The sequence below is a fragment of the Schistocerca serialis genome, chromosome 1 (assembly GCF_023864345.2).
Source record: "Schistocerca serialis cubense isolate TAMUIC-IGC-003099 chromosome 1, iqSchSeri2.2, whole genome shotgun sequence".
Lineage (NCBI taxonomy): Eukaryota > Metazoa > Arthropoda > Insecta > Orthoptera > Acrididae > Schistocerca > Schistocerca serialis.
The window spans coordinates 1,069,836,848-1,069,849,741 of record NC_064638.1 but is presented as its reverse complement, the minus strand read 5'-3'; the positions used below and the strand labels follow the sequence as shown (position 1 = coordinate 1,069,849,741).

At 44.5% G+C, this 12,894-nt stretch overlaps 1 protein-coding gene across 1 annotated transcript in view; it reads left to right on the top strand.

The window, feature by feature from the left end:
- Positions 1–12,694, top strand: part of LOC126455417 (uncharacterized) — a 148,310-nt gene extending 135,616 nt beyond the window's left edge. The window contains exon 3 of the mRNA XM_050091172.1: positions 12,553–12,694. Within this exon, the coding sequence (XP_049947129.1) occupies positions 12,553–12,694 (142 nt within the window). The remainder of the gene's footprint in view (positions 1–12,552) is intronic.
- The last annotated feature ends 200 nt before the right edge of the window (positions 12,695–12,894 follow it).

Sequence of the window (12,894 nt, the reverse complement as noted above, 5' to 3'; positions counted from 1 at the left end):
TTCATCGTGACTGTTACGTGTTCAGCTGCAAAACAATCTTTTACGCCATTATCTGTTTCACACATATGTATTTAAAAGTGGTATCCTCCTGTAATTCCTGTTCTTTCACAGGCAGATCCTTTTCATGTGCGAGTTTTCTAGAGAAACCATCTGCAATGCTCATCTTTCTTTCCTTCCCCTATTACGTATTTGAACCCCGCTTTCTTCTCTCTCGTCTGCTACAGCATTACGGTCTCGCTTGACTATCAGATTGCCAATCTCCCCACCCCACCCCCCTTCCTCTACCAAATCCATCCTTAAAACAATATTTTGATAATTCCTTTATTTCATAAGTATCTTCTACGTTTCATGACATAGACACTGAAAACCGCATAACGGTAGTTGCTATCAATTAATTTTGTGTCGGCTATCGGTTCAAATGGCTCTGAGCACTATGCGACTTAACTTCTGAGGTCATCAGTCGCCTAGAACCTAGAACTAATTAAACCTAACTAACCTGAGGACATCACACACATCCATGCCCGAGGCAGGATTCGAACCTGGGACCGTAGCGGTAGCTCGGTTCCAGACTGCAGCGCCTAGAACCGCACGGCCACTCCGGCCGGCATCGGCTATCGAAAGACAATTTTAGTAAGTGCGCTGTCACATGAAAATAGCGTCATACGATTCCACTACTATTAACATCCCGTGAAGTGCGGTTCATTCCAGCTACTCTACGAAATCAGTCAATTCCAGAGATGCTACTCCCATCCACGCCACGGAAATATCTCTGGTAGTAGCGCTCGGAAGCAGTGGTAAACAAACGTCAGTAACACTGTAGGTATGCAAGTGTTCTCGGATGGTACGGAGTAAGCCGCAAACTTGCAATAAGCAGAGAATGTGGTTCCAAATCACGTTGTCTGCAGCGACTTTTCACTTAATGACAGCCTTAATCTACATAATCAATATTACAACAAATACTGGTATTGGTTTTTCCACACATCGCTGTAGTGTACTACTATTACCGCACCTCATTTTAATTAATTCACTCCATTAAATTTGCTCTTATCGTAAATCAGCTGTGAGTGTACAGATGTCGATCCGATCTGGGCTCGTATCTACCCTTATGCTTCTTTCTTACAGTACAGCGGCATCGCTGTTTTGTAGCTCAGGATATATTTCGCATCGGGAGAGTTGTTATACAGGATGTAACAAAAATGTACGGCACAAATTGCAGGACACATTCCTCACATGTAGACGAAGAAATTATATGAACATGGATGTGGAAACCCTTTGTTTCTGTGTTACAACTCATTTTCTCCAAATCATTCCTCATGGGAAACCCACACCAACAGCAGGCACCAGCAGACTACATGCAGCTCTTTCTCACAGGAGAAGTTCAATATGCCCTCCGCCGCGGGCATCAACGCGCTGTCAGAGTGGATCTCGGATGCTGTTTCCTATGGTTTTGTTGCCTTCCACAGTACTGACACGGAGACTCTGTACATACTGTACTGGGGTTCCATACGCGAGAGATTTCAAAGAGTTTAGGTCTGGCGAGCGTGGAGGCATAGGAATTTGTCCTTCTCTACTATCCTTCTGAAAAAATAGTTCAAATGGCTCTGAGCACTATGGGACTTAACATCTATGGTCATCAGTCCCCTAGAACTTAGAACTACTTAAACCTAACTAACCTAAGGACATCACACAACACCCACTCATCACGAGGCAGAGAAAATCCCTGACCCCGCCGGGAATCGAACCCGGGAACCCGGGCGTGGGAAGCGAGAACGCTATATCCTTCTGACACTGCATCAGTTGTTTAAAAGCCGACGGACGTTAACACTAAGCTGAGGAGGTTCTCCACCGTGCATGAAGTACGTGTTTTGTCGCACAGTTAAAGGTACATCTGCTACCTGATCAGATAGAATATTCTCTACAAAATTATGATAACGTTGTCCGTTGAGCCTAGGTAGAAGAAAGTGCGGCCACACCAGCCACCAACAATGCCGGCCCAAACATTGACAGAAAATCTTGATGATTTGCTTCAACAGCTGCGAGAGGACTGGCATCTGCCCATATATGCCGATTCTGAAAATTTACAAACCGATCTCGCTGAAGCGACGCCTCATCTGTGAACCGCACCGTTGCACTAAAATCAGGTTTGACAATTTGTTGAATAAACCATTCGCAGAAGAGCACCCGTGCAGGAAAATCAACTGCTAATAGTGCTTGCATGAGCTGTTAAGGATATGAACACAGATGGTCCTCGTGCAACACTCGCCAGACTGTCACGTGGTCAACATTCAGTGTTGCAGCCACGTGTGTTGTCCTGACACTAGGGTCAGATGCCAACTGCAGGAAGAATTGCCGCCTCCCAGAGCGGTGTCCTTGTCCTTCTAGGTCTCCCCCGGTCTCGAGTGTCAGACTTTATAGCCCCATGTTCCTTAAGACGACGATCGATAGCTTCAAACGTTTTTTCTGTCGGGGCACCGCCGTCCTGGAAATCTCTCCTGGTGCATGTTTTGAATTTCATTGTCATTGCTGCAGCTGATCCATACATCAAGTGGGCATCTGCCATCTCTGCATTTGGGTACATTGCCATTGCACGAGCAAAGTCTGCGATAACTTTACGTGGTAACCAGTGTGCTTGCAACGGTCATACTCATCGCTGGAACAGTTAATATTACGTGTAAACAAGCAATTTCGTACGTAGCCTGGCGCAGGAACATAGCTCGTTCTCTGAGACGTATCCCCATTTTTCATGTTTACCTTACACCGAGGTATTCCAGTTCTCAATCTATTGAGGACCTTACATGTCTCGTATGGGAGGTGGTGACCTGCAGCAAATTGTTCTCTGGGGTCATCCCAATACTCCTCTGATGACCAACTACGCCAGAGCTGTATTCTACGCAGTGCAGGTGCTGTCGGAATTGGTTGCGTTGTCTGCAAGAAACATCTTCTCGATTTCAGTCTTGGTGATTGATGTTCATGTACAAACAGGAAATGTCTTGGGTCTCTCTCCTGCTTCTTTCTTTCCATTTCAGCTGCAGTTCTCCTTCGGATATCTGGAGGTGCTACGCCGAAGAGGTAGTAGATTTTTTTAACTGGGGTTGTCAGCAGGCAGCCTGTTACAATGCGTCCAGTTTGATTTATGGTAATATTTACCTGTTTGGCATGGCTAGAGTTCTGCCACACGGATGCTGCATATTCTGCAACCGAGAAGATCAAAGAATAGGCAGATATGCAGAGGACATCCGGCTATGCCCCCCAGTCGTTGCCTGTCAGTTTTCGAATAATATTGTTCCTAGCGCAGACTTTCATTTTTGTTTTGTGCCGTGGTCTTTGAAGGTGAGCCAACGGTCCAACTTTATGCCCAGATATTTTGGAGTATCGGCAGGTGTTAGTTTTTGACCTCTGCAGTTTATGCGCAGATTCCTCCTGGCTTCTCTGTTCCGTAAGTGAATGCACACACTTGTGTCTTTGAATGGTTTGGCTTCAGGTAGTTACTATCACACTATCGGAAGTATAGGAAGGGATCTTGTTATGGATGATATATCTATAGTTAATTGTAGTCGATTCATTTCGGATAAAAATGGGAAAAAACTAGGAAATAAAACACAGAATAGGAAAGGGAAAGATGGCAATTAAGCCTGTTCACGCCATTATGTAGAATAACTCTACGTCGAATAATTTGAAAAGGAAGATATATGAAAGTATAGTTGAGAGCATTGCTCTGTATGGGGGTGAACTGTGGAAAGTCTCTAGGCTCAATGAGAAGAAATTGAAGGGAATGGAAATGATGTTTTGGAGACGAAGTTCTGAAGTAGTGAGAAGAGACTAAGTAAGAAATGAAGTAATACGAGAGCAGATGGGAGTTGAAAAGGATATTCTAGATACGACTGAAAATAAATGGCTAACATGGTGTGGACATCTTAGAGGAATGCCAGAGGGAAGATGTCCTTCTAAAACATGGCTCTGTAGAATCCGGCTACATTGGAACGATGGAGTGAGGCGTGCGATGCAGGACAGGGCGATGCAAGATGACAGGCAAGATAGGAGTTGGAAAGTTGCGAGAGATTCCACATGGAGTAGGAAACTCGCAGAAACAAGAATAACATATGTAGATTATCTTGCATGTGAGTTCCCTCCAGCACTACTTCAGACATCAGTCGAGTCTATGACATGTCATGTTGCAGCACTTCAGCGTGCTCGCGGGGGCCCTACACGATATTACGCAGGTGTACCAGTTTCTTTGGCACTTCAATGTATAAGATCTGTGTCAGACCGGAACTCGAACCTGGATTTCGCGCTTTAAGCGAGCCTTCGCTTGACCACCTCGGCCATTCGAGTTCGCCTCCAAGGCCGACCCAAACTTCCATATGTCCTGGTGCCTACGTCCTGTAGTGCTCTCACACAAATCGTATGATTGCCGCACAGGCAGAGACATTATTTTTCTCTTCACATTGCCTTGTTTTGACTTGAAATACAGTAGGGTAGTGTCTTATAGCTCGATGGAGCGGTATGTTGTGTACGAGCCGGCCAGTAATCAGCTCCTCGAAACAGACGCCTGTCGATCACGAGTTTACTGCGATTCAGCCGGATAGCCAAGCGCGTTAATGCTCCTGCTTGTGCTACACGGAGAGGAGCGTTGATCCCTTTACCGAATCGGCCCGACGGATTAACCACGAGGGCCGGTGTGTCGGCCAGCCACGATGTTTTTTAGGCAGTTTCCGCCATCCGATTAGCTGAACACAGGTCTGGTTCCCACGTCCTGCCTCAGGAACACTGCTAGCACACAATGAAACTGCATTACCACACCTACACGGGGCCGGCCGCGGTGGTCTCGCGGTTCTAGGCGCGCAGTCCGGAACCGCGCGACTGCTACGGTCGCAGGTTCGAATCCTGCCTCGGGCATGGATGTGTGTGATGTCCTTAGGTTAGTTAGGTTTAAGTAGTTCTAAGTTCTAGGGGACTGATGACCACAGCTGTTAAGTCCCATAGTGCTCAGAGCCATTTTTGAACCTACACGGGCAACGACACTCTGCGTAGAGAAGAGGGGTACACAAATTCCGTTCTGCATTGGGGGTTGTAATAAATCTTGCCTCCTAGGAACTTTCGCATGTTGACCTAAATGTCCGATCCGTATAAATTGTGGCCAGATTTGGGTTGATTTTCTTACTTAAATTATATGCTTCTCATCTGATTTCTCAACTTATTAGATCATCAGAAAATTATTTTTCTGATAATATAATTTGTTCTTATTGACCCATTTCTTAAAATCGATCTTGTACCATAAAAATTAGCAACCACAATTGTCAACTTAAATGATATAAAAACAAATTTACAGTAAATATGATATTCTTACTCTTCAATTTCCTTGTACAAAAAATTCTGCCTTCATTTATAGTTTTTCTGATTTTACTGTCGATAGTGAAATCTATTTATAAAATAACAGGAAACTACTATTTTTCATATTATTAAATTTGCGATTTTTGTTATTAACGATTAAGGTTATAAATCTTCACTAAAGTGACTATCTCCAGAAAACAATACATAAACTAAATCCGAAAAACAGTTTCGATTAAAAGTGTCATATTTATATTAATTTGGACCACACCCTGTCCTAGAAAGTATGGAAGCTGGGTTTTTAATATACATACAAGTTTTTGGCACCAAGCGTGTCAGCGTAGAATGTGTTTAGCATCTGTTGAGTTTGGTAGATATTGTTCTTCTGATCGATTAATTTCTTTGTATGATACAAGCAAGTTGCGCAATGCATACTTCAGAAAGGTCCAATATGTGACGGAAAATTATTATGTTTCGAGAACGTGCAAATAAAACAAGGAAATCATTAAAAGCAACATATAATTCCAGCAGCTTGTCGTTTAAACGACTCTGGAGGAAATCTTTTGAACAGATTATACAGGAACAAAGGAACCAGCCCTGACATTGAAACCAACTTTGCAAGGTAAGTACTATTTATCTGCAAATACAGTGTATTTGCATTTACTATATATTTTAACCTTGTTTAAACTATGAGATAATTATTACAACGTTATAATTGTGCTTCGAAAAATATGGACTGTGAGTAAGGGAGTGCATTTTACAGGGTGTTTGGAAATTCCCGTTACAAAATTCTAGAGGGGAGTGAGTACGTAACATCTTCAATAGGAACCCATGTCCGAAAACGTACCGTTTCATTGCTACAGCCGATTGAAACCGTGTTTGCTAGGTAGGTATGCATGGTGTATGATGTCATTTGACTTCCATTCTATCTCTCTGACCTTGTTCATGCCACATTCACGTGTCTTTGAGTGTCCGAGCAACGTGGTTGAGTACACGTTGGCATAACATACCGACATGATCCTTGTGAATGGCGAATCTCTCGGTAATGTAAGAGCTGCTCGTCGCCTGGAGATCATTCTCCACAACATCTGACACCATGGCACATCCTTTTCGCCACAATTACGCAACGTCTTCGAGAAAGGGAATCTTCACCGTTAGCAGTGGCGACTGTGGTGCCCCAAGAAGACGGCGCATACCGGAATAGGAAGAGGCCGTACTGCATGGCGTAGAAGGGAACGCGTCAACGAGTACACGCGTAATTTCTTTGGCTCTTAATGAGTGGAACTGTGAAAAAGGTGATGTCCTGGGTCACACCTAAACAATTAATTGGTGGAACTGTAAGAAAAGTGATAAGCTGGGACACGCCTAATCAATTACTTGTAAATGTCGTCGTGCTATCAACAAGTTTAGCTGAATGAAATTGTTCTGTTGTGACTTGGCAAGACAGCCAAGCCACTACGAGGTGAAGCCGAAAGGCACGCGTTTAAGCTCACGCAGGATGGCTCAAATGGCTCTGAGCACTATGGGACTCAACTGCTGAGGTCATTAGTCCTCTAGAACTTAGAACTAGTTAAACCTAACTAACCTAAGGACATCACAAACATCCATGCCCGAGGCAGGATTCGAACCTGCGACCGTAGCGGTCTTGCGGTTCCAGACTGCAGCGCCTTTAACCGCACGGCCACTTCGGCCGGCTTCACGCAGGATGGCGTGAGGTCTGGAACAGGTCAGGGATATGAGACTAGCAAAAATAGTACGTATCTGTTGGAGTACTTAACTTTAATCCATAATTGGTGAACATCGGTCTGACGGTACATGCATCACAAGATAAATAGCAATTGATAATGGCGCCTTGCTAGGTCGTAGCAAATGACGTAGCTGAAGGCTATGCTAACTATCGTCTCGGCAAATGAGAGAGTAATTTGTCAGTGAACCATCGCTAGCAAAGTCGGCTGTACAACTGGGGCGAGTGCTGGGAAGTCTCTCTAGACCTGCCGTGTGGCGGCGCTCGGTCTGCAATCACTGACAGTGGCGACACGCAGGTCCGACGTATACTAACGGACCGCGGCCGATTTAAAGGCTACCACCTAGCAAGTGTGGTGTCTAGCGGTGACACCACATGTTCCATTAAGTTTCGGGTGTGCAGCCGCAAGAATTCTCCTTCTAATATTTCGGCTGTATAACGTTCAGCCATCTTCAGAGTGAGCCGCAAGACTAATAGTAGGGTCACACATTTTGTATTAATATGAGTAAGTACAGTTTTTGTATGACACCATTAAAAGTAATTTTAGCCTTTGTACCTCTGTTGGTTACACTATGCCCGTCCTCGAACTCTCGATATGGACTTGACACTGAAATTGTTTTGGGTGATGTTTATTTTTATGCTCTTTGTTTTTGTGGTATTGCCTGTTCTAACGTTTCAATATTGCTTGTATATGTATATTTCTTATTATGGTGTATTTTTCACCAAATGGTTGGTTTGCTGTTATTATGTGACTTTCTAATATCACTGCATTTTTAATATTATCTCGTGATTATATTACGCAATACTGGATGCATTACGCAGTTACTCATTTGTTTACACTGTATTCTCGAACCTCTGATATGGATTTGATGTTCGAATTGTTTACTGCTGCTAATATGAATGATTCGTAATAGCTGGACTGCCTAATATGATAATTCAGCATTATATGGTTACGTACATTTTCGTGTGTTGTAGTTCTTACCAAATGGTCGGTTTGTTTTTATTATGTGACATTGTAGTATCACGTGACATTGAATCAGCATTATATGACTGTTGCATTGCTTAATACTGTACATATCTATCTGCATTTTCATATGTTTCGGTTTTCACCAAATGGTTGGTTTGTTTTTATCACGTGACCATTTCAAGTGCGATAACAATGGTGAAGTCACTGATGACGGTGCCACTAAAGCAGAGTTATTAAACACGGTTTTCCGAAACTCCTTCACCAAAGCAGACGAAGTAAATATTCCTGAATGCCAATCAAGATCAACTGCGAAGATGAGAAACATAGAAGTAGATATCCTCGGTGTAACAAAGCAGCTTAAATCACTTGATAAAGGCAAGGCCTCCGGTCCAGATTGTATACCAGTCAGGTTCCTCTCAGAGTATGCTGATACAGTACCTCCATAATTAGCAATTATATACAACCGCTCGCTCACAGAAAGATCCTTACCTAAAGACTGGAAAATTCCTCAAGTCACACCAATACCCAAGAAGGGAAGTACGAGTAATCCGCTGAATTACAGACTTATATCACTAACATCGATTTGCATTAGGGTTTTGGAACACATACTGTATTTGAACATTATGAAGGACCTCGAAGAAAACGATTTATTGACCCATAGTCAGCACGGTTTAAGAAAATATCGTTCTTGTGAAACACAACTACCTCTTTATACTCATGAAGTAATAAGTGCTATCGACAGGGGATGTCAAATTGATTCCATATTTCTAGATTTCCAGAAGGCTTTCGACTCTGTTCCTCACAAGCGTCTTCTAGCCAAACTGCGTGCCTACGGAGTATCGCCTCAGTTGTGCGACTGGATTCGTGATTTCTTGTCAGGAAGGTCACAGTTCGTAGTAATAGACGGAAAGGCATCGAGTAAAACAGAAGTAATATCCGGCTCTCCCCAGGGAAGTGTTACAGGCCCCCTACTGTCCATGATCTATATTAACGACATAGGAGAAAATCTGAATAGCCGTCTTAGATTGTTTGCAGATGATGCTGTCATTTACCGTCTTGTAAATTCATCAGATGATCAAAACGACTTTCAAAATGATTTAGATAAGATATCTGTATGGTGCGAAAAGTGGCAATTGACCCTGAATAAAGAAAAGTGTGAAGTTATTCACATGATTACTAAAAGAAATCAGCTAAATTTCGATTACGAGATAAGTTACACAAATCTGTAGGCTGTAAATTCAGCTAAATACTTAGGGATTATAATTACAAATAATCTAAATTGGAACGATCACATAGATAATATTGTGGGTAGAGCAAACCAAAGACTGCGAGTCATTGGCAGAACACTTAGAAGGTGCAACAGGTCTACTAAAGAGACTGCTTACACCACGCTTGTCCGCCCTATTCTGGAGTACTGCTGTGTGGTGTGGGATTCGCATCAGGTGGGACTGACGGATGACATCGAGAAAGTACAAAGAAGGGCAGCTCGTTTTGTACTATCGCGAAGTGGGGGAGATAGTGTCACAGATATGATACGTGAATTGGAGTGACAATCATTAAAACAAAGACGTTTATCGTTACGACGGGATCTTCTGATGAAATTTCAATCACCAGTTTTCTCCTCCGATTGCGAAAACATTCCGTTGGCACCCACCTAGATAGGGAGGAATGATCATCACGATGAAATAAGAGAAATCAGGGCTCGCACAGAATAATTTAAATGCTCGTTTTTCCTGCGTGACGTTCGAGAGTGGAACGGTAGAGAGACAGCTTGAAGGTGGTTCACTGAGCCCCCTGTCAGGCACTTTATTGTGAATAGCAGAGTAATCACGTACACTTGGATGTAAATGTAGATGCATACATTATCATGTGACTGTTATACAACATAATATTTAATGAAAGTAAATAAGAAATACATAAATGTAAATAAAAATAAATAGAAAATATTGTAATGAGGGAAAAAGAATCTTATGCAACTGCGTCTTGTCTCTGTGACTGTACTGTAGCGTACACGTATTTTGTAGCTTGTTCTTTGACCTATTATCTTCGACTTTGGCTTGTAGCTTCTTTGATCAACTCTTGTTTGTTAACCTACTGGGTCTTGTTGTGCCTAAGTAATAGTGGTGTACACTTACTGCTGTTACATGTTTTCACGTTTTCAGTGATGTTTTCTGTGTAGTTTAGACTGTATTACGGCGTGGAGTACCATTTTCTTACGTTTTCAAGTCAGCAGTGGCGTATACTTTCCGGGTTAAATAGAATGTATGCCATGTGAAGTTGTCACAAGCGCAATTTGTTGTAAGTAGACTTAATTTTTACGATTAATAATTGTCATGAAAACGTAATATCATTTTTGTGATAGCAATGTGAAGATGGTCCATGATCGAAACCGGTAGTGAATAAATGTATTGTAACACAGAAAAGTGAGTCTCACGCACATCTTCAAGTGTTTTTAAATGGCTGTAGCAGGGAAATGGTAGGTTTCCGGACGTTTTCAATTCAAAATGCACTACTGGCCATTAAAATTACTACACTACGAGCATGACGTGCTACAGACGCGAAATTTAACCGACAGGAAGAAGATGCTGTGATATGCAAATGATTAGCTTTTCAGAGCATTCACACAAGGTAGGCGCCGGTGGCGACACCTACAATATGCTGACATGAGGAACGTTTCCAACCGATTTCTCATACACAAACAGCAGTTGACCGGCGTTGCCAGGTGAAACGTTGTTGTGATGCCTCGTGTAAGGAGGAGAAATGCGTACCATCACGTTTAGGACTTTGATAAAGGTCGGATTGTAGCCTATCGCGATTGCGCTTTGTCGTATCGCGACATTGCTGCTCGCGTTGGTCGAGATCCAATGACTGTTAGCTGAATATGGAATCCGTGGTTTCAGGAGGGTGATACGGAACGCCGTGCTGGATCCCAACGGCCTCGTATCACAAGCAGTGGAGATGACAGGCATCTTATCCGCATGGCTGTAACGGATCGTGCAGTCACGTCTCGATGCCTGAGTCAACAGATGGGGACGTTTGCAAGACAACAACCACCTGCACGAACAGTTCGATGACGTTTGCAGCAGCATGGACTATCAGCTCGGAGACCGTGGCTGCGGTTGCCCTTGACGCTCCATCACAGACAGGGGCGCCTGCAATGGTGTACGCAACGACGAACTTGGGGGCACGAATGACAAAACGTCAGTTTTCGGATGAATCCAGGTGCTGTTTACAGCATCATGATGATCGCATCCGTGTTTGGCGACATCGCGGTGAACGCACATTGGAAGTGTGTATTCGTCATCGCCATACTTGCGTATCACCCGACATGATGGTATGGGGTGCCATTGGTTATACGTTTCGGTCACCTCTTGTTCGCATTGACGGCACTTTGAACAGTGGACGTTACATTTCAGATGTGTTACGACACGTGGCTCTACCCTTCATTCGATCCCTGCGAAACCCTACATTTCAGCAGAATAATGCACGTCTTCATGTTGCAGGTCCTGTACGGGCCTTTCTGTATACAGAAAATGTTCGACTGCTGCCCTGGCCAGCACATTCTCCAGATCTCTCACCAATTGAAAACGTCTGTTCAATGGTGACCGAGCAACTGTCTGGTCACAATACGCCAGTCACTACTCTTGATGAACTGTGGTATCGCGCTGAAGCTGCATGGGCAACTGTACCTGTACACGCCATCCAAGCTCTGTTGGACTCAATGCCCAGGCGTATCAAGGCCGTTATTACGGCCAGAGGTGGGTGTTCTGTGTACTGATTTCTCAGGATCTATGCACCGAAATTGCGTGAAAATATAATCGCATGTCAGTGCTATTATAATATATTTGTCCAATGAATTCCCGTTTATCATCTGCATTTCTTCTTGATGTAGCAATTTTAATGGCCAGTATTGTATTATATACTCAATTCGCTCTAGAAGTGCTAGAAGTTTGTATTGGGAATTTCCGAACACCCTATATGGTGGGCGGGGAGGGGGAGGGGGAGATAACGTTCGTAAAGTCCATCCGGCCATCCACTACCGCTAATAGTGCCAAAGCCTAGATAATATGCGGATCCGATGGAGATATGGTATAAGGCCAGCAAGAAGAAGACATGTCGAGCACAGCAGATGAATCACTCGCAACGAGTTCCATTCTGCAATGTGCCCTGTCAGTGCTCTGTCAGACCTCTGCGGGCAAAATCTCGTACTGTCCCCGCGGGCAGATCGCTAGCGAGCCAAGCAGGTAAGATGCCATCTGTAAGCCTCCACCCGAAAGGCCTAGTCGCGTCATTTGTACGAATGGGCACTATTAAAGATGGGAAATGAGGCAAATCGTGCAAGTGGCCTCTCGAAAGTGAAGGCGGCAAAGGAGATTCGCAATCTCGCGGGAGCAGTGACCAGTGTGTTAACAGGGTGTCGCAAGTGCTCGGAATCGCAGTAGCGCCCCTGTGGGAGAGGCTCGTTAATATCAATTTGCAGACGCGCGGGTGTGCCATAAATCACGGCCGTTAGCGGGGCGCGGCCGGCGCCAGTCGAGACGGCGGAGGCCGGCGGCGAGTACAGCCTGCGCGCAGAGGCAGGGGAATCCCCGGCAGAGGCGCTGCCGTCGCGACGCTCGCGCAGCCGCGCTCCCTGCCGGACGCGTCCAATTTAACGCACCGTTATTTTTCACTACCTGTGCGGTCCCCGTGACAATGGCCGAGTGCAAAAATTACCTTCCTCCGGGACACGGCGCGCGGTGCACCGTGCGTTGCGAGGGAAATCTTCCGAGTCGAGTCGAGTCGGACCCGAGGTCGCCGCAGCCTGTGCGCCGTGGGGCGGCCAGCGGCGAGTGGATCGTAAAACAGCCGCTAT